Raw genomic sequence first — 22,737 nt, 5'->3', positions numbered from 1 at the left:
GAAAATTCGCCTATCTCAAGACTATGTTTAGTTTAATTATTCATGTTCCAGTTGCATTATACCTGAAGTTTCAGCATGAAGAAATTTGTTACAGTTGTGAGGTACAGAACTTATTCAAAACAAAGTGTATCTCAGATTTATTTTTGGAGAAGGAATAATTCCAATAATAAACAATACTTATTGTGGTCTGTCATTAATTGTTGTCAGTTAAACCTTTTATTGTTCAAACCATAATATGCTACCAAAGGTACACATATTAGCCTATTGGAGAAATGGATGTAGAAAGGTATGATATAGCACTGTCACTAAAATCTATGTGGCAGTGTTATGGCACATAATTAACTGCTGAGATTGGTCAGTGGAAAAAAAGTGTTATGAGATCTAAAACTGTAAAATACATGAGTTAACTGCTGTTTCAGAGAATGCTGAGCTCGATATACTTCTTCTTTTTCCTATTATTGATTCAGACAATAATAATAATTGTTAGTTATAAAATTATTATTTTGACTATAAGCTTGTCATCTTCATGATCAAATGTTGCTGTATAAAGAGCCTTGTGATATCTGAGGTGTATGCATTGTCAGATGATGAAGTACTGCAGTTTATAATCAAAACTGATCAATGTATGACTAACAATCTGATTGACATCCCAACAAACAAAATGAAACAAATAGAAGTTCCTTAAGACAGTAAATATTCAATGGTAAAATTTGATATCCCATGCCTTTTTATGTGACTTTCTCATTTATTTCCAAGATGACTCTTTCACTTGAGAAATATTTGTTTTTATTTGAATGCATGTTTCTCTTAAATTTTATTATATATATATTTGTAAATGATATTTTGAAAGGTCTAGACAATTACAAAATCAAAATATTATGATTTTATGAAGGCCTACATAAGTAGTACGCAATTCCCAGTGAGAACATGTGGTGTGTACAAATATGCTTCTACTTATGTAAAAACTTTATTTTTTAAAAACATATCAGCAACATATCTAGTCTTTATACAACTGATGATACATCAAATAAAAGTAATTGTAAAAGTAACCTCCACTGGAAATATATACAACAGTGATACTGCACATTCTGTATACATGTTATCTTTCTATATACATTAAACATTTTCTTATTCTTTGAAGAATTTAGTCTTTCTTAGTGTTTGAACAATAACTTCATAAGAAGAAACTCAGTTGTTACATCTAAAACCAGTACACACTTCTAGTACACACTAGTAAAAAAATTGCACATACTTCCATTATTTTCAGATTATTTTGCACATGCAAAAACTGTAAAGTTAAAAAAACTGCACTATCTTAAGACAGCATATATCAGCAATATATTCCTTTTCTTCTCTACAGAATATAGGTGAGGAATAGTAGAGACAGCTCTTGTGGTAAGATGACTGAGTGTGTCTCTGCTTATTAACACCTGCACATATGGTTGACTGGTAATTATGCCAAAGTATCAGAAAGTGAGAACTGGCTGAGATGGCACATAACCAACCCTTAAATACAGAGTCATGCTGCTGGTTTCTTTGCTTTAAAAACTTCAACTTTCAGAGGATGGCAAATGCTGTCAGGTATTTCTCTGCCAACTGGGATCGATACATCTCCTAGAAGCAAAATTATTATGAAGCTGAGTACATAATGTGATATGTTTTGTACACATTCTAATTTACTTCATTCCACTTTGTTACTCACCATGTGGACATGCACTTAATGCTACAAGAAGATCCATATCTGCTATAAATTCAATGTAGTCACCTTTCTTCGCTGGGCTGGCTTTGGCAAAGTACTGATGTGTATCCTAAAAAAAGATCAGATACTTAATATTATAATTTGCTTTAGTTCAGCACTCCCACTGCATCTAGCATTTTGTAAATAATTCTAAAGGGCAATAAGTTAAAAGCATGGCTATTACCTATGATGGAACTTAATGTACATGAAATGTAACTCCCCACTGACATTTTGATTCACCACTGACATCCCCCCCCCCCCCCCCCCCTTCTCCCCGTACCTGATTGCATAAGCTAGTCCACATGTCACAGAATGCCAAGTGCATAAAACATCCAATAGGACTACACCTCTTAAACTGTTTCTAATTGATCACCAACCTTTCAATTGGTGATGGTTTTCATTTAGTAAGCAGCTGCCACAGACGATACAAATTCTGACTTATTGGATGAATTTTATTTCTTCATAGACTCTAAGTATAATATATAGCAGCTTCATATTTAAAGAGTTTATCTGAGGTACACAATAAGCTTATGAATATAAAAAATGGAATACAGACTGCAATAGAGGCAAATAATGGCTTATACTCAACACACACCGAAACAATTGTAATCAGGGTGGAATTATGAGTTATAAATCATGAAAAAGTTCTAACAAGGGAACCTCCCCATCGCACCCCCCTCAGATTTAGTTATAAGTTGGCACAGTGGATAGGCCTTGAAAAACTGAACACAGATCAATTGAGAAAACAGGAAGAAGTTGTGTGGAACTGTGAAAAAATAAGCAAAATATACAAACTGAGTAGTTCAAGGGAAGATAGGCAATATTAAGGACAAAGTGAACGCACGGGAGCCGTGGTCTTGTGGTAACGTGAGCAGCTGCGGAATGAAAGGTCCTTGGTTCAAATCTTCCACCAAGTTAATATTTTATTTTCGGTTTATGTGACAAACTCTTATGTTTTCATCACTTTTTTGGGAGTGATTATCACATCCACAAGAAAATCTAAATCGGGCAAGGTAGAAGAATCTTTTTACCCATTCGCTAAGTGTACAAGTTAGGTGGGTCGACAACATATTCCTGTCATGTGACGCACATGCCGTCACCAGTGTCGTATAGAATATGTCAGATGTGTTTTCCTGTGGAGGAATCGGTTGACCTATGACCTTGCGATCAAATGTTTTCTGTTCCCATTGGAGAGGCACGTCCTTTCGTCTACTAATCGCATGGTTTTGCGATGGGGTCGCAAAACACAGACACTAAACTTATTACAATGAACAGGGATGTCAATGAACGAACGGACAGATAATAACTATGCAAAAATAAAGAAGGTAAACTTTTCACTCAAGGGAAGACTTGAACCAAGGACCTCTCGTTCTGCAGCTGCTCACGATACCACGGCGCTCCTAAGCTTACATTGTGCATTATGTTGCTTATGTGGCCCATGGACTACTCAGTTTGTATATTTTGCTTATTTTTTCACAGTTCCACACAACTTCTTCCTGTTTTCTCAATTGATCTGTGTTCAGTTTATCAAGGCCTATCCACTGTGCCAACTTATAACTAAATCTGAGGGGGGTGCGATTGGGAGGTTCCCTTGTAAGGATTTTCCTTCTGAGAGCAATGTGAAGAATTTTTGATCTGGCAGCAAATGATTATTTCTAGGTTAAAAAGTACATTTACATTTCAAGGCAGGGTTCTTTTCGGTCAATGCACATACCCCAACAATGTTTAAGTGATTTTATTCCATCAATGAAGTGCTTTTATGGAAAATCTGCAATATTTCCATCTATGGCTGCCATTGGACTCAAAATGTTTTCCACCCATGAATTGCCTTTGATGTACAAAGACGTAGAGGGTGTCAAATCTGGCGAAAATGGTGGATATTCCAACAACTTGTACCTCAAATCTCTGAGTTTTATGACTGTCAGCTCATATTGATGGTCAAATGCCCTTTGTCCTATGCTCTGTTTCTTTTGCCCTCCCCCCTTTCATTTCGTTTATGGTTTAAAATAAAATGGTTTTCTCCCATGTTTCTGACACACCCATTATGGAGAGATTGATGACCACAGTTTGGTCTCTTAAAACACCAAATCCATCCATCCACACATAGCTCTTTAGTTGCATATACTCCTTTTCTGCAATTAACATGGCACGCAATATCAGGTATAGCATCACTAGGATCCAAACTTATTGGTGACTTGTACATTATGTCTTTCCCATCAACATTCCTTCACATACTTTTCATCTTGTACTTTTTGTTCCGTGTGACATCATGCATTGCCTTCAAGTCAATACAATAATTCTCGTGCCCATTATGGTGTTTTTTTCCAGTTTTCTCTTATCACCGACTAAATACAAAAACTAGTAATTCTAGTATCAATTCAAATTCTATTTTTTTTAATTCCTGAATTTGAAGTTGTTAGTAAATACACAAACTAAACACGTATATTACCTTAGTGAATCCTGTGCACATAAATATATTCCATACATCATGTACATCATCTTCCGTCAGGCCCTCTTTCTTTACAGCTTCTGTTAAGTACGCATGACACGAGTCATTTGTTTCTTTCCCAGTAATCAGCTTTGTTGTATACTGATCGCACCTAGTTCCTGTGGTCACAAAAGACAAAAATATACCCTCACATACAATTTACCAACAAAATCAGAAAAAAAGTACTTCATATTTTTTTTTCCATCTGAGACAGAATTATTTCTCAATTTCAAAACACTGGGCAGGTTTCACAAGTAAAATATCTAAAGCTAAATGCATGGATATTTACTTTTTTATACTACATGTATGTGTATAAATAACTTTAGATTTAGTTTTGAGACTTAATTAGACTTCACAAAATTCTTGTAAACAGCACATAAGTTATTTAATATTTGCATAATTTAACTGATCCAATTTTGTTTCCCACAGTTCATTTTTATGCCACTAAAAACACAAATGAAATCAAACACTGGGAAATCCAGGATGGAATAATGACAATGTTATGAAAAGGAGGCTGGCCTGAGCAGCTAGCGACTGTGATCACGTGTGTGCAAGTTGCATTTGCATGTGTGTGTCCATGTGTGTGTGTATGTGTGTGTGTGTGTGATTTATTTATTGAACTAATGATTGGTTCATTCATAGAGAGAGTAATATAAATATTACATGAGGCAGGGAACACCAAGACAAGATCATAACCCACAGAAAGCTCAAACAGATGTAAGAGAGAAACAACGATGACGAAGCATTCATGAATGATTGTGTTTGTGCTAACTTCTATAAATTTGAAGAGACATTTCTACATATATGTTTCACATTTTAAAATCTTGATTTCAAGCTGAAATTTTCCTTTTGATTCCATTGATCACTAAACACGAGTATCCAACCATGAAACTTTAAATTCACACCAACTAACACATGAACAAAATGTAATTTGAACAAGTCACACATATAGTCCTTTACATTTAGCAAAAACTGTCAAGGGTCTGAAATTGTACTGATCAAAAATTTAATAAACTCAGAAATGGATAGTTCCTACATAGAAGGCAGGGAAGTACAAAAACTTTCACTACCAACAAAATGGTTAATGTGTGATGGTTCAACACTGCTCTGAAAAGGCAGAACTAAGAACCATTCCATAACGTTAGCAGCAGTTCATCTGTGTGCTGCCTTCTTCACCCATAGCTAATTTCCTGCCACTCTCGATGTACACTGTAACCGAGACTGTTAAAAGCAAATATTACTTGAATCTAGGACTGCAAATCAATGAATATGTATTCCATAAATGTCAGTGTCAAACAGTCAAAGTGAAAGACTAATATCATTATGACTGTCACTGTAATGGTAGCTGGGCAGACATTGTGCTACAACTTCTTTTTCTTTTTTTTTTTTTTTTTTTCAATGACCAGAACTTAAGAAAATGCTGATTTAGCTGAACTGAGAACTATGTTCACGTCAGTGACTAACTCTTTTATGGAAGATTTTAAGGAGTGGGCACAGACCTGAAACCCCTCTGCTTCTGGAGATATGTGGACAATACCATTATATTAAGGCCCTCAGATTTCACTTTCTCCTGCAACTTACTTGTTCTACATTTAATTTATTTTTTACTTAGTGATTGTGATTCAGCCACTTTCAAGAACTTTCCAGACAACCATGACTGTGTACTAGCTGATCTCATAGGTCTAGAATTACTGGAGCAAGTGCAACAAGAACATTCTGTCAAGTAACTGCACTGTTTTAGAATGACAGTGGATGGAGCTCCTAAACAGAGTTGTACTGAAGTGCTCAGGGTCTCATGTGGAAGTGTGTTATGTTTGGTGGAACCATATTACATCACATAGTAAATTTTTACACTTGGTCTCCCCATTCTGAAAGATTTGACTTCTGTTAATCAGAGAGACTGAATGAGTAGTCAAAGTGAGATTTTTGATGCCAAAAATATAACTGTAAAAAATCAAGCAGTAAAATAAAGCAGCTCAGCATTATTTTTCAGCAAGTTTTGCATCATTCCACTAGGCAAAACACAGAGTACTGGCTTCTCTTCACACAAATATTTATCTCACTAGACAGGTGAATAATATATGTCTTCATTTCCAAATTGTGCTAGTCAAGAGAACACATGATAGCTGATTGGAGAACAGCATCTATAAGAAACTGACATTCGAAAATTTGTGTTTCAACACATGTCAACATGAATCTAAGCAGATGGGAGTTTTTGCACCTTGGTACAGAGTTCATGTACAGTTCTGAAGCAACATCATCTATCTTTGGAGATGGACATATCTTGTCTATTCAGGGTGGTCAGAAACAGTCTGAAAAGCTTATAAGAGTGCTGGAGGAGAGGTTATACTCAGAAATAACAGTTAAGAAAAAACTGATACACTGCACCATTTCAGAGTTATTTAGCATTGAAGTTAGCTAATCAGGTTGCTGTGTGCACAATTCAAGCAACTGAATGTGGTAAAATGCAGTAATGTACCGGGATATGTGAGTTACCACCTTCTGTGCATCAAACTTTTGTTTTGTTTGTAAATGTACCACACGCTGGTATGAAAACAGCACATCTAAGAGACAGGGCAGTGGGCAATGATATGACCACTGCAGCACTTGCGGCTACAAGTGATTCTTCTGTGCCATGTAAGTCCCACCTAGGAGATATGCTCCTACCCATTGAACCCTGAGGGAGTAGAAAACTTGCTTGTTGACACCTAACAAAGATAAGTCAGTCACTGGTTGACAGCCAGGACATACAAGAGACATTGTACCAGGCTAATGTTGTGCAACTTTGAATGCAACCAACTGTGAAAAAACAATGTAGTCACATCAACAAATAATGAATACATGTATTTTGAAGAAGAAGAGTCTGAAATCATTCAGCAATAGCTGGCATCTTAAGCAACTTTCCAAGCTGACACAGGTATCACAACAGAGGTAAAGGAGTCCGGAGCCAAGATATCTGGGCCACGGTACTTCTGCAACTACCTCCAAGTTCAGGTAGGCAAAGTTTATAACATACGGCAACCATAAAATACACACAAACGGACCATTACACGTGCATGATACATTGCACACAGAGACAGGGTGTGTGTGTGTGTGCGTGCGTGTGTGTGTGTGTGTGTGTGTGTGTGTTAATATAGCAAATGGTCACTTTTAGTAGTTTTCTTACAATTTACTGATATACACAATATTATATTCATCAATATTACCTATAACATCATGTACACCTGCACCATCCTCATCTATACCATACTTAATGGAGTCAGCAACAACAGTTGCCATTGGACGTAGGTACGGTAAATTGCTCCACAATCTGTCATAAACAGTCAGATGTGCAGAATGTAGCTGACGTGTTTTTCCTGCAAAACAAAGTTCATTTTGTTTTTCTCTGGATGCATCACTTCCAATAAGTACAGTTAACAAACCAAAAGAGTAACACACTGTCTTTAAGATTTTTGTATGTCAAAATAAACATTTAAAAAAAATTTTTATAGTCCTTCCGTTCCTTCATATTTACTTACCAGAATAAAATCTTTCCTTTGTATTGTGAAGATTCCAGAAGTTTAAATCACCAACCTGAAAAAATCATGTATACATCAAATGAAAACTATACATTCCAAACCTTATATTAATATTTTTACAAAACAGTTTTAAAATTACATCTCAGCATCTTAAAAACACAAAAAAAATTGTAATTTTTTAAAGAAGGAAACAATATAGGTATTTATTAGATAGTTTGTTAATACTTATAATTAGCTACCTGTGTAAGTCTTCCACCACAAATGTCATAACAATAATCACTAAAAAATGTTTTATTAGTATTTTTTTTAAATTTCTCGTATAATTCTAAATGACTTCCATTCGTAAAGTTTGATAAATAGTCTGAAAATAGGTGAATGAAACTATTATGCGCATATTTCCCTTACAGCATTTGTTTGGACAGTTATAAGGTATATCAATGAGTATCTACTTCTATTTTTTTTAATGAAGTTTTCATTTCTTTGTAGCAGATTATGACACAGGCTACCTCAGACTGATGATGTATTGTCTCTAACAAGAAACATTTTTTAGAAAACATATGGGCACTATGCTAAAAACTGTCAGACTGCAGGAGAGTCCTGCAATCCTGGCCTCCATTTAGTGTACCATATTACACCTTTCAATGAAATGAGGATTTTTGTTCTGTAATGATCTCCACAGTTATAACGTATCATCACCATCTGCATTACACTGGTATTGCTGGCAGTTTATTACAGAATGGGGTACTGACAATTTCTTTGGACTAGGTATTATTTATCTCCAGTAAGTGGTGAATGTGTTTTCATAATATCATCTATTCATCATCATATTTCAGCACTTCTGCATGCTCATTTCACAACTAATTTCCTATCAGTTCAATGTTTCAGGTGCCAAATGGCGTAACAAAGAATTTCCCAGAACAAGTTATTAGTAATATGTGGCACTCACAAATCTGTCTCAATATAACACACAGTATCCCTTTGAATCCACACTCAGTTACATTAGAATATGTTCTTAGGCACAATATTTGTTGCTGTTAATGTGCGGCTCAGGCAAAGAAAGTAATTCTAAGAGTTGTCTTCTTCTCTTTAGTGCTTCTATTAGTCCCATTCCATTTATTCCAATTATAGCAAGTGTTAAGTAGGTGCTCTGTACCTACATTAGAGTTTAGTATGTATACCACACTGTATAAACTGGTGAAACACAGCTCAAATAATGATGTATCTTCTACTTTGAAAAATAAATCTTAAATGTTAGGCAGCATACTAAAAAAGTTAATATTAATGGATCGGAACAGATTTCTCAATAACCATTTTGTACACTAATCTTTAAATCGCAGAGACTACCAGGATGTGACTACAGTATTTATATGGAGTCTGATGTCAAGAGGAACCATACATTCCCTTTTGGATTCAGTGCTTTAATAGTCTGTAATTCAGACATAGCAAGTTCACACTGTCATGATCAGTCCAAATGCTCTACGTGTTCTGGCCAGCATTTATTCAGTCTGTGATCATCTTGTCAATCGACAGAAAATTCCCCAAACAACAATGTCTTGCTGCATTCAGGTGAGAGCGTGTTTATAAGGCTGTTGCTCCCCAGCCGTCTTGTGCATCAGACAAATCTTACACTCGCATGGTATAGACATCACCAACTGAAGGAACTGCACTACAGAATCCTCCGAGATGAGCATATCTTGTTGACACCAATCAAAGGGAGGGTCAGAAGAGCCACACCATTGACAAACACCAAATAATTAGTATGCCATGGCCAAATGTGTACTAAAATTGAACATACACATGACAATGCAGTTTTCCTAACTTGCAACAATATCTTTGTGGTTATCAAGACCCAAGGCAACTGCTTTGTTCCAATGAACACAACTCCCACTTCTATGCTTACTGTCAAGCTCCCAGCATAGACAGTAATACAAAGGACAATTCATATTCATCAGTAACATCATGCCTATAAGCCATATCTAGTATACCAGAAGGAACTGATATCTCAAGTAACAAAAATCCATCAAATCAAGAGCCTAGTTCGATTAATGAGAAATTTCTCAATATCATTAAAGGTTAATTGTCTAACAAAGGAAAGCAGGGGCACCAATCGACCTTTCAGGTAACTGGCATATTTTAAGAAACATAATGAATATTGTTGTTTATTGGAGTCATTCACAAGTCACTTGAATGGTCATTCAAAATAGAGAAAATCTGAAAATAATGAATCATAGCTAGTACTTCTGTAAACATCTACAAGACTAATATTGTTCTCCAGCGGAATGCTCTGTTCTTTTGTAACTAATTGGAAAGCTTTTCAGAGGGGACTCTCCCAGAACAGTTATTTTGCAGTTTCTTTGAGTGAAATGTGGCAAAACCTAATGTCAACATCTACTTCTGAGGTTACTACCTAGTACAACAGGAAGGTAAACATGGAATTGGTCTTTTAACAAGCTTTGCAATTTCCTTCCAGAAAGTCCCTACCTTCATTGGACTCCCAGGCAATGCTGGTTAAGGTCAAGACTCCTACTACTGAATTCTGTGTTGCTTCAGTGTACAAGCTTCTCCATTATAGACTCTAAAGCAGTGCTTGGGGAGACTTATTTAAATAGCCTTCATCTCCATATACAGTCTATCAGGATTTTAATGTTCACCATCAAGCTTAGAGATGTATTGCCATGAATGTGAGCAATATAGATTTGTTGGAGGCCATAGATGACAAAAGCCTATTATTCTAAATTACAGATCTCCTACAATGATCTCAGCACCACATAAAAGCAGATCAGCTGTTGATATAAGACATTGTTCTGGTGACTTCAGTTTTTCCGACAAATGGTGCATCAAAATGGAGTCAATAGAGTCCAATTAATTCCAAATTGAGGTAAGAATCACAAGTAATCTAAAATGCACTTGCATACTTTGTCCCTCCACCACATGGACAGGCATTCTGGACACTTTATGCATTAATATTAGAAGAACCAGTCCAGCAGTTCAGCTGCTCATTACACACATACAGCCTACCTAATGCTCCTTGATACCACTAACAATGCAGAACATGCTTCCATTCATTAGAAGAAAGACTTTATCATTGGCAGGAACCGTCAGGAACCCTTCTCCTGTTTGGGTATGCCTGTTCTCAGACAGTGGCATGACACTGTCTTGCATTAAGTGCTTATCACATTATAACGACCTTTCTGAACAAAAAGAGAATAAACAAACAGTTAAGAAAGTCCTTAAGCATGAAAAGAAGCTAAGTTGGAGAAACCTTTGCTCTGCATTAACAAAGGAAAGTAGTACTACAGAATTATGGCACAGAATCAATAAATTTAGGAACAAGCGATGCTGATTGAATCTCTCCTCTTTTGGTATGTCCTCAACCACTCACAGGTTCAATACGCCATGTCCACAGTGATGACTACCTTGTTTCTCCATTTATGTTAATAGAACTGAAGAAACCAAGAATGGAGAACACACACAATTGTCAGTAAACTTTGTACTGACCCACTGCACTTTGTTCTTGTATTGGATAAACACTGGAACATTTAGTTGCACAATGACTGTAGTGGTGTCTGGTATCGAACAACCTCTTGGCTTCTTCCTTGTTTGGATTTAAAAGGGGAAACGGCACAATCAGCAATATCACTCACTTCTTAACGATATCTTGGCAGTCTTTTCAAAGAACAAAATATCACAGTTTTTTTCCCTTGATGTCAAGAGAGCATATGACAATGTAAAAGTAGATCACTTGCTCCACAAACTGAGGGTTCTAGGTGTCCTAGAAAGAAATGTTTACAGACTAGAATGTATGATTTCACAAAGAAAGGTTTTTATAAAGTTCAGGGTAAAATGATAGTTCCCCAGATTGTCTCAAATGTCCTCCCACAAAGGGCAGTTCTCAGTCCTTTGCTACATGCTGTGTACACCATGGATCTCAAAACAGCTTTTCCCACACTGATCAAAGTACTTCATTATGCTGCTGATATTTGCTTGTATATCCACGCCATATCTTTTGTGGAATGTGAAGCTGCACTTTCCTCTGTTATGGCCCATGTGAAAAAACTGCATCTGAGCACACAGCTTGAAAACTTCGGCCGATTAGTCACCCCTCGTTGTATTTTTCAAGTGTTCCTATCGATGAATTTGTGACAGAATCATCCTACATTTTGATTGCTACACAGTCTCATCACAGACTTGATTCTTGGGCATTGTTCTTGATTCCTAGTTCTCATTGGTCCCTCACACTAACATTGTAATACGTGACTGTGAAAAAGCATTACGTAATATCAAATCAGTCTCTCAAATTTGGTGGGGCTCTCATCCCACACATTTATTGATGTTACAGAAAGCCCTATCTGATGAAGACTTGACTAAGCTCGTATTGCGTCCATTACCAGGCAAAATGACATTTGGAGAAAAGTTTCAGTTTACATATGTTCAACAGTGCTAAGGTGCCATGAAAAGCCATTGCGTGTCAGAAAGCAGCTGCTGGTGGACAAATCTGTACTTAATAGGGTGTGCTTTTCAAATCGTCCTTTCCATTCCAAACTGGAGGCCACTGACTTCATTTTTGAATGCTCTTCATAGCACCTCTGCACATGTACTGATAATTAGCCATAGAACATGGGCTCATCTCTCAACAATATCCTCAGTTTAAGTTTGCTCTATCTATGTGCATAATTACTGGATCCTCTCTCACAAAACGTAGTGAACATTTAACTGGCACATCACTAACAGACAAGCCACTCATGTATCAGAATACAATGTGCCTAGTATACCAGAAATGGTCAGACCTCTTGTATTTCCATACCAATGGTACTCAATTAAGAGAGAGAGAAAATGTGGGATGTGCCTTTCTCTGTCGACAAATACAAGTATCATAAACGTTTCAACTGCTGAAGTAAACTTCATTTTCTTCTGGAGACGCCGTAGTTATATTAATGAGTTAAAATATGTCAGTTCCTTCATGTTTCCAAGTCTGGTATTAGGCACTACAGAGGCTGAATGCCTGCTTGAGGAGATGGACCTTGACAACTGATATAGGGCACCATGGCCACGTTGCACTCACACGGCAAGTGTGCCACCATCTTGCCACATGAGTGTGCCGGCCAATACCGTTACACATAGCCAGTATTCATGCAGCTGCACGGCACACAGCCAGTCAGATTAGTGCTCACCTAATCTTGAATTGGACAAAGATTAAAACATAATTTCATCATACTGTTTTCAAAGGAATCATTCAGGCATTCAGCTTAATCAATTTAATAAAACCATAGTAAACCTGAATCTGGATGGTCAGATGGGAATTTGAACACTGTTTCTGACTTTTGTCCAGTGAGTACTGCACAGGTTCAATTGGTTTCAGATTTAATACATGGTGTTTTAACGAAGAATCTTACCTGTGAACCTTCACAGACAGTTATCCGACACAGTTCCCCTTGCATCACTTTCCACGTGCGAGCAGACTTCTTTGGCACAATGAGTTCAAGAACCCTGTCACCTGTGAGTGCCTCATAACGATGGTCATCATAGTATGAACGATTAACAGCAGCAGCAGCAGGCGAATCATAGCACACTTGCACAGGCCTGCGTGTAAACTTCCTTGGGCCCTCACCACGACCACACCATCCCACTACACAGCCATCTGTCATCCTATACACAAAGAATATACTGTAATCATTCAATATGTAGGAATAGAGGGCTGTTGCATGACATGACATTACAGTATAAGAAAAAAACATAATTCATATATATAGTCATTTACATATTTACAAGTCTAGTTTGACAATAATCAGATTGGTAGCCAGATACGGCTACCTGAAGGAACTTGGGAACCAACAAGAAACAAATCAGGTTGGCCAGAAAGAATGAAAGGCAAGAAACTACAGCTGAATTAGTCCCTCTCTTAACCATAAAATGTCATTAATCCATCAAAGAAAAACTATAACCACTGTCTGGAATAAAACATACGTCATTTCCATCTACGAGAGGGAAAGCAGAAGTCACAATCTTATAGTCCAATATCGTTGCATTTATATGTTGTAGAATAATAGAACATATTCTGAGCACAAACATAATGTTGCGTTTCCAACACAATAACATCTCTTCTGTGCCATCTAGCAAGGATTCCAAAATAACTGGTCAAGTGAAATCCAACTCATGTTTTTGCATATGACATCCTGAAATTTCGTTAGTTAGTTTCATGTTCCATGGATTATTTTGCATTTTAGATTCACATCACAAATTAATTTTTACATAAAATAAAGATACACAGATGTGAGTTAGTTGGCCTACTAACAATCTTTTACACATTGCAATAAAAGAAATTATTCTACAGGATAGAAGGAGATGTCAAGGAGAAACTGTCTCAACTTATTTTCAAATTTTACTTTGTTGTCTGTCAGACATTTTATATCACTGGGCAAGTGATCAAAAATTTTTGCTGCAGCATTGTGCACACCTTTTTGTGCTAAAGATAGCGTTAATGTGGAGTAATGAATGTCATTTTTCTTTCTGGTATTGTAATTATGTATATCATTGTTCCTTTTAAACAGTAGTGGATTGTTTACTACAAACTTCATGAGGCAATAAATATACTGTGAAGTATCAGTCAGAATACCCAACTTCTTAAACAGATGCCTACAAGATAGTTGTGGATAAGTACCACATATTCTTACAGCTCAACAGAGCAATGAAGAATTTTTTTAAGATGAGTTACCCCAGAACATTATTCCATATGGCATTATTGAGTGAAAATGTGCAAATTAGGCCAGCTATGGATCAAGACAATCTGGGTGAAGCAGTATTTCTTGATTTCCACAAAGCATTTGACTCAGTACCATATAAACACTTCTTAACAAAAGTACAATCCTATATGGGACATCAAATGAAATATGGAACAGGATTCACAATTTTAAATAATCTGTAATGAAGCGCTAGCTGAAGGCAACTGGGTATAGTATAGGCAGCTGGGTATAGTAAGTAACTGTTGGTTCACTGCCAGAACATGGGAAGAACACAGTCAGTCACAAAGGAGGTTGGTTACAAAACACTCATGTGATCAACCTTAGGGTATCGCTCCAATATGTAGGGCCCATTTCAAATAGGACTAACACAGGATATTGAAGATACACAAAGAAGGACAGCACAAATGGTCACAAGTTTAATAAAGTCTTCTTGGGCTTCCAGCCACATCAGGTGGTTAAAATCCCTTGAGCATTCAACTAAGCTCTCGTCAGCCATTGTCACGTATAAATGTCTGCTGTGTCACTGCGGCTTCGCCGTTACATAGTCACACTGCTGGCTGTGACATGACTGGTGCTATCTTCCTTGTCAACTGTGGCAGTTTTTTTGTCCTATATCTGCCGCGTCTGCTTCAACCTCGTGATGGCTGGGTACCAGTCTGTGTTGAGCTGCAAACCACCATCATTATTGATGGTGTTTTCAGATATTTTCATTTCTGCTGCTTCTTTTATGGTGCCATCCCAAAATCCCTTTGTCATTGTAATGACAGACGTTTCTTCGAGCGAAACTCGGTGTCAATTTTCTAAAGCACATTCTGACATGGCTGATTTTTCAGGATAGCATAAACATAAGCACCTCTCGTGTTCCATCTGGAATCATTCCATAGTGCATACTGTTTGGCCAACATAGCAACCACACTGACAAGTATTTTGTACACTCCAGGTGTTCCAAGCCTAGGTCGTCCTTCACAGGCCTTATAAGATGTCATATTTTTGATGGAGGTCTGAACACTGATTAGATGTCATATCTCTTCAATTTTTCCTGATGGTGTGCCACAGAAAATCAGAAATGCAAGTTTCTTGTTCTCTTCTTCAGAAATAGCCTGTGATATTTAGTGATGACTGTAGCTGTTTTCTTGGAAGACTTTTTGGAAGTTTCTTAGATCTAGTGGCAGATTTTCAGCATCTGAGACCACTTTAACTTGGTGAATGAGAGTGTTCGGAATGCCATTATTTTTGTGCTGGACGGTGGTGGCTAAGAGCGTGCATATACTGAGCCACACATGTAGGTTTCCAGTATTCACTGTGGCTGAGGTGTCCAATGGTTTTCCGGTGAACAATGACATCAAGGAAGGGCAATGCACTATCTATCTCCACTTCCATCATAAACCTAATGTGGTTGTGAATGCCATCCAGGTGTTCTAAAAATTCTCATAGTTTTTCATCTCCGTGGGGCCAGATGACAAAAGTGTTATTGACATAACAATAAAAGCAACTTGGTCCATCTGGAGCCATGTCCAAAGCAACATCTTCAAATTTCTCATAAAGAGGTTGGCTATGGTTAGAGCTAATGGACTTCCAGTCGCTATGCCATCCAACTGGTTCCAATACGATGATGTTAACTTATACCTAAGCACTGCCACAATCATACCATTGAGTAACTGGGAGAGAAGATCTATGCAGTCTTTGACAGGAACATGTGTAAACAGGTAGACCACATCAAAACTGTCCGTTATAGCACCTTCCTCAAGATGCAGATGTTTAGTTTGGTTCTTGATGTGTTGCACACAGACACCCACAAGTGGTGTAACAAGGCTGGCAGGATGTTTCGGCATTCTGTTATTCAGTGAACCACAGCGTTCACAATGGGGCAAAGAGGAGAACCTATTTTGTAGATCTTTGGCAGCCTGTAAAGCGTAGGTGGTCTCAGTTTCTGAGAGAGGAGAATCTTAATAACGGCTTCTTCCAATGATCACTGTTTTAGGAGTTCTGATGTCTTCCTCAGTGGCAGTTTCCAGTAGTATCCTCCTTGAGAATCAGCTGAATTTTAAGTGTCGTAGTCACCTTTATTCAGAATGATGGATGCATTGCTCGTCACCTGGTAGAACCACGATGAGGGGGTCACTGCAAAGTGTGTGAACCACCTGAATATCAATCATATAGGAATTACATTAATCACAGAGACATTTAAACAGTCACTCTTCCCACACACCATATGTGAATGGAACAGGAAGAAATCTAATATATGGTGGCGTAGTGCCCTCTTCCATGCACTTTACAGTGAATTTCAGGGTACAGATGAAGATGTAGTACTTAACAGCCTGTTAAACTTGTAGGTGTGGGAAGTAACTGTTGGTGTGGAAATGAGCTTTATCCAACATTCCACAAGAGTGAGGAAGCACTCCATAACTTTAAAAAGTCAAATACAGTATATAAAACAACAGTTTTTATGTAAAGTGTGCCCAACATTTTATGCTTAGATTCTCTAGCCCCCTTGGATAACTAGAGGCAAACAAAGATATCTGCAGCTGCAAACCTTAGAACCAATGACATCTCTGCAGATGAGCAGCCTCAACATTATTGTTCAAATTTCTGTTTCTACACTCAGACTGTTGCTGAATTTGATATTTTTTATGAACCCATATATACTATAATCCACACTTGTGCTCAAAATTAAAGCAACTAACTGCTATTTGTCCGTTCTGTGCCTAATTCATGAAACAATCATACAAACTGTCAAAAAGTGTCTGTATGATTGTGTTCTGCATGAAAGATGGCATTCCAGTCAACAGACAACCATGCCGATGATGACGTCAGCACACCTACCAATGGGGTAGTCCCACATCCACAATTGCTGTGTATAAATTCACAGACAGTGCAGTATGGTGCAGACAAGATGCCTAACAGACTCTTTGCAGGGGGGGGCCATAGGAAGAATGGAAGCTGGACAGTTGCAAACTGATGGCCTGAACTCTTAATAAGAATTGTTCCATTGTTTCTCAGATGTGGTGACAGTTTATAGAGACCAAAACTGTATCCCAAAGACCAGGGCAGGGCCAAACACATGTTACATCAGGAAGAGAAGATCATTATTTGGCTGTAAGGGCATGACATTACCGCCTTATTACTGTATGGCAACTGGAATCGGACGTCTCAACTTCTATTGGACATGTTGTATCGAGGCAAATGGTGTACAGAAGGCTTTGGCAGAGTCGCCTTTATTGTCAGAGATCTGGTGTATGCATACTTGTGTTGTGTCTTCACAGAAGGGAACAGATAAAGTGGAGTCGCCAACATGGCACCTGGATGGCCGAAGAGTGGGCCAATGTCCTTTTCATGAATGAGTACTGATTTAGTCTGGTGAGTGTTTCTCAATGGATCTGCATCTGGAGGAAACATGGTACATGATCTCCGAACCCAAACATTGTCGAAATGGACCGATATCGAGGGGTATCCCTAATGGTGTTGCCAGGGATTATGTTGACCACTCGAACGCCTCTTCACAAAATTGTACAAGTGAATAGGCAAGGTTTAACTGCTGTCAGGTATCGTAATGACATCTTGAGACATCATGTGCGGTTGTTGTGAGCTACTGTGGCCCAGGTTTAATACTGATGGATGATAATGCTCAACCCCACAGAGCATGGGTGGTTGATATTTTCTTGTAAACAGAAGATATTGCACGCATGGCGTGGCCTCCTCACTCTCACAATTTGAATCCTACAGACCATGTCTGGGATGCCTAGGGAGATGGACTGCATCACATCAGCATCCACCAACCACTCTCCATGACTTGCGAGTAGCTCTGCGGGAGGAATGCGCTTTATTGCGTCAACATGAGATTGATGACATCATTCACAGCATGAACCATTGTTTTCAGGCCTGTCTTGCTGCCAGAGGTAGTCATATCCCATGCTGAGCACATTAACCAGCTGCCAGAATGTGCATGCAAATCTGTTACATAGGAAAAATGGAGTGCAATTTTTTCCACTGTTATGCATGTTTCAGTTGCTTACATTCTGTATTCTTTACACTGTTTCTACTTTACTGTCACCTGTTTATATTATTTTGCAGCAAAATAAATGCAACCTTACAAAATTTCTATTTGTTGCTTAATTTTTGACACAAGAGTAGGACTTGCATCTATTACTTTACAACCCAGTTTGAACTTTGACTATAAGAAATATGTCTGCATTCATGATGTCTTTTTGGCGTTCTTCTCATTGGTAACATTGCACTCTACTATGGAAATGTTGTGTACTTTTCTGGACCACACCTCTCACTCTGTAAGTGAAAGGCACATCTTCCTTACTCTGCTATCTGCATTCCCTCAAGAACTGGATAGCTAAAATTGCATGCACTTAGTTATGTCCCATCATAAAAAATATTAAGAGATTTACCATTATTGTTGAAATATTCTGGGTCTGTTTGCTTTGTGAACGGATAGTATATGGCATTTGGAATTATAATGGCATTAGGAATGATAAGGTTACCCTCACAGAGTAAACATGATACTCTTGATGTCTAATAGAAGAACATAAATAAACAACCTCAATGCAAATGGAACGAGTTATGTTTTATGTGAGTACAACACTGGAAGAAGACACCAAGCTGACTCATTATTGATGAACACCATAATGTGTAGCACTAGATGTAAGAGGAATTGCAAACAAGTGGTTAAACTCTTGTCTGAAAAACAGGGTACAAAAGGTAGAGATAGTTAAATGCATGATGTTGATAAATTTTTAGTAAAACAGTTGTTAAATAAGAAACATATGAATGTAGGTGTTCCTCAGGGTAGTGTATTGGGTCTATTTCTGTTATTAATATGCCATATATCAATGACATTCTAGACAGTAGACTTGGGAAAAAATTCTCTTTGGTGGTGGCAGCAATATAAAACACCAGACCTCCTACTAGAAAAAGCAAATGAAACTCTCAAGGGCATCTACAACTGAGCAGTATAAATCAAGAAAATGAACAGCATACACTACAACATAAAAAAGGAAAACATCTCTGTCACATTACGCATTCATGATAAACCACAGATTATGAAACAAACAAAGTTTTTAGGGATGAATATGGACTGCCACTAACATGCAATAAACACATAAAGATACTGACAATAAGAATGTCATTAGCATATTACTTTCATAGGTTTTATCATCGGATTGTAACAATGTCTTATAGAGACTTGTCATTCCTACATACACTCAGTTCTTAGCTATGGGATTCTTTTCTGGTGTTCAAAGATATAAAATGTGCACACAATTTTAATCTAAGAATGATAATCAAAAGTAGTGGTCAGGCTCACCGTAAAGAACTATTGAAAAAAGTGGGCATCCTTACTGCACAGCATCAAGTGAGTACAGTCACCAGTCTGTGGTGCATGTCAAGGAAAACATTACTAAGCATTTCATTAGCAGTTCTACACATAATCACAGAAGAAGACCCAGTCTGGACTTACATTCAGCAAGGAAAACCAAACAAAATACTCAAAACAGTACTTTCGATCAGAAATAAAATTGAATAATAAATTGCCCAAGGTAAGGAGAAATATCGCTACAATACATCTGTTTAAAAAGGCAGCAAAACATTCTTCATAAGAAATACAGACGACACTATTAATGATTACTTAGAGAATTCAGGTCAGATCAGAAGGAAGCATCATATTGCACTACAGTACATGATCATGGTTTAAAGCTTTTACAAAAAATCATGCTTCAAGATCTAAAATGCACCATATAATGTCTTGTCGATCTCCTGAGTTCAGCATCTAACACATCATAGGGGATGCTGACTAAGTTTTTTAAGTATACGAAGGACAAACATGATGATGTGCACCGAATGTAGTTGAAAGTTTATGGACCTGCAACCAGTTTCCCAAACAGACTGGAGTTAGTATGAGGGGCACAGCAGCATGTCCATAGTCCAGGAATCACCAGCAGGTGTCAGTGTGTCCAGTGATGAAGAGTAAAACTACATTTCATATTAAAAGTAAATTGTGTGTAAACCAAAGAATATTACAGAGGTAGTGCAGTTGTTAAGACACCGACTCAGGTGTCCTGATTTAGTTATTCTTAAATCACTTCAGGAAAATGCCAAGACAGTTATTCCATCAAGGCCACGGCAACCACCTGTCCCGACTACCTGTCCTGTCCTATCCTCCGAATGCATACCATAAAATGGGGTGAATAGAAACAACGGGGCAATCAGAAACAAAATGTCCATAAATGTTCTATGCTACAATATCAGAAGACAAATGGGAATACCATTCGAAGTTTTGTTTGCCTAGGTTGTAGGGAATCAGTGTAAAATACAGTTCATGCAACATTTTTAGTTTTTGTATTAAATAAAACTTTTTCTTCTCCTAGATCCAAAGAAACAATTCTGACTTGTCTTTATTCACGTCAAAGACCAATAAATAGAAAAAATGATTAACATCCCTGTTTCTATTCCTCCTCTCTCTGGTGTGAACAGAAATACCAAGTTTTTATATCTTTATGTTATAAAAGTGTGAGGTAGGTCCCAGATTCAATTACACGTTTAAAGGTAGACCAATATGTAGAATCCCATAGAAGCCTACTGTAATTTAGTCCGCAGCTCGTGGTCATGCGGTAGCGTTCTCACTTCCCACGCCCGGGTTCAATTCCCGGCGGGGTCAGGGATTTTCTCTGCCTCGTGATGACTGGGTGTTGTGTGCTGTCCTTAGGTTATTTAGGTTTAAGTAGTTCTAAGTTCTAGGGGACAGATGACCATAGATGTTAAGTCCCATAGTGCTCAGAACCATTTGAGCCATTTGTAATTTAGTTTTTAGTGTTTATATTTCAAATCATCATTTTTTTTTAAAACTGTTCTATTCATTCCATTCTATGGTACATATATATTCTGTGTCTATGTATATTTTGAGTTATTAGTTTTCATTGTATATTAGTATAACAGAGCCTATATCATTGTGAGATGAACCTTCAATGAAAAAAAATAAAAATAAATACCTTTATGCATTTAAGCAAATGTACCGAAGCTTTCACAGGAACCTGCCAGTTTAATCTACATATAATACCAGAATACGGTATGTGACATATAACCAGAAGATTTACGGCAGCTGTGAAAAATAGATTTCAAAGTGTAAACAAACTGAGGAAACAAGTACAAAATCGCTTGAAAAAATCCAGGGAGCAAAGATTCCTGACGTAGTTCAAACAGTATTATATGGTATCTTCACTGAGCTTTTTTAGTCTCTGCAATATTTCATAGACTTACGGTTCGGTACCCTTATTCTGTGTTTTTTAACTGATTGCTTGTTGTTCACAAAGAAATAATGATTGTGAGATATAAAGAGAAAGAATGAAGGTTCCACACTGTCAACTAAGTATGAAAAATTCTGTAGTGCAAAACAAAAGGGGGGAAAACTAGTGTTTTATAGTTTGCATTTTGCGTCTATCAGTCAGGTACAACAAAGAAAGAAAATATTTACGGCTTCTAGTTCACAGGAAACATCCTACGCATGTACAAAAAAAGCTTTAAACCACTTGTGTGTCAAAAATTACCAACAATGGTTCACAGGTTTTTAAATGACAACAGAAGCACCAACGCTTGAACACACTTGTCAAGCAGTCGACGCGAAAGTTAAGCCTGTTGTGGCCTACCTGAAATAGAAGCTTCTCAGCTCCTCTCCGGCACGCGTCGTCGCCCGACTGATGTGACGCTAGGAAGTAGGCTGATATAAGAAGCGGCCGCTCACTCAGCAGTAATCGACGATATCCACAGTTACGCTGCTGTTTCAGTCGTGGCAAGGTCAGCGAGGCTGAACACGTGCGTCCCCCCACCCGTGAATCAGCAGCTTCAGTCACACAGCAGGCGCCCGCCCTACCACAAGGCTAAATGCTTCAGTGACTCTGTACGCGATAGCACGCAACACATGCTCAGCAATGACACTGCGAGTTAGCTTACAACTCTCTCTCTCTCTCTCTGGATGCTGCACATCACTGAGTAAACAAAGGCGTCTTCACGCACGCAGCAAGCCTATTTCCTCTAGTTGGGGAAGACATTATTCTCAGAACGTATTGTTACGCAGTTATTAACCCATGGGCTGTGCCTGCGGTTTTTTTTTTTAATGTGATTTATGATTGTGGAGTTGGTCTTCCCGTCTGCTACGTGTCAGCTTGGTGCAGGGGCGTCATCGTGGACGTCCACGAGGAGGTGGTTTGATGAGGACAGACTTATTCACAGCAAAATTCTATACCATAATGGATT

General features: G+C 37.8%; 1 protein-coding gene across 1 annotated transcript; it reads right to left on the bottom strand.

The window, feature by feature from the left end:
* Nucleotides 1-981: 981 nt before the first annotated feature.
* LOC124795288 (uncharacterized protein C11D3.03c) lies at nucleotides 982-22,318 on the bottom strand. Its single transcript, XM_047259246.1, has 7 exons — nucleotides 22,131-22,318; nucleotides 13,138-13,390; nucleotides 7,745-7,799; nucleotides 7,433-7,582; nucleotides 4,188-4,345; nucleotides 1,703-1,808; nucleotides 982-1,614 (listed from the first exon to the last, which is right to left on the bottom strand). Exons 2-7 carry the CDS (start codon nucleotides 13,387-13,389, stop codon nucleotides 1,520-1,522), a joined length of 816 nt encoding a protein of 271 aa, XP_047115202.1. The 5' UTR covers nucleotide 13,390; nucleotides 22,131-22,318; the 3' UTR covers nucleotides 982-1,519.
* Nucleotides 22,319-22,737: the final 419 nt, after the last annotated feature.

Source organism: Schistocerca piceifrons, chromosome 4, assembly GCF_021461385.2.
Source record: "Schistocerca piceifrons isolate TAMUIC-IGC-003096 chromosome 4, iqSchPice1.1, whole genome shotgun sequence".
NCBI classification, from domain to species: Eukaryota; Metazoa; Arthropoda; class Insecta; order Orthoptera; family Acrididae; genus Schistocerca; species Schistocerca piceifrons.
Note: the sequence above shows the minus strand (reverse complement) of the source record. Positions and strands in the feature narration are given on the sequence as shown.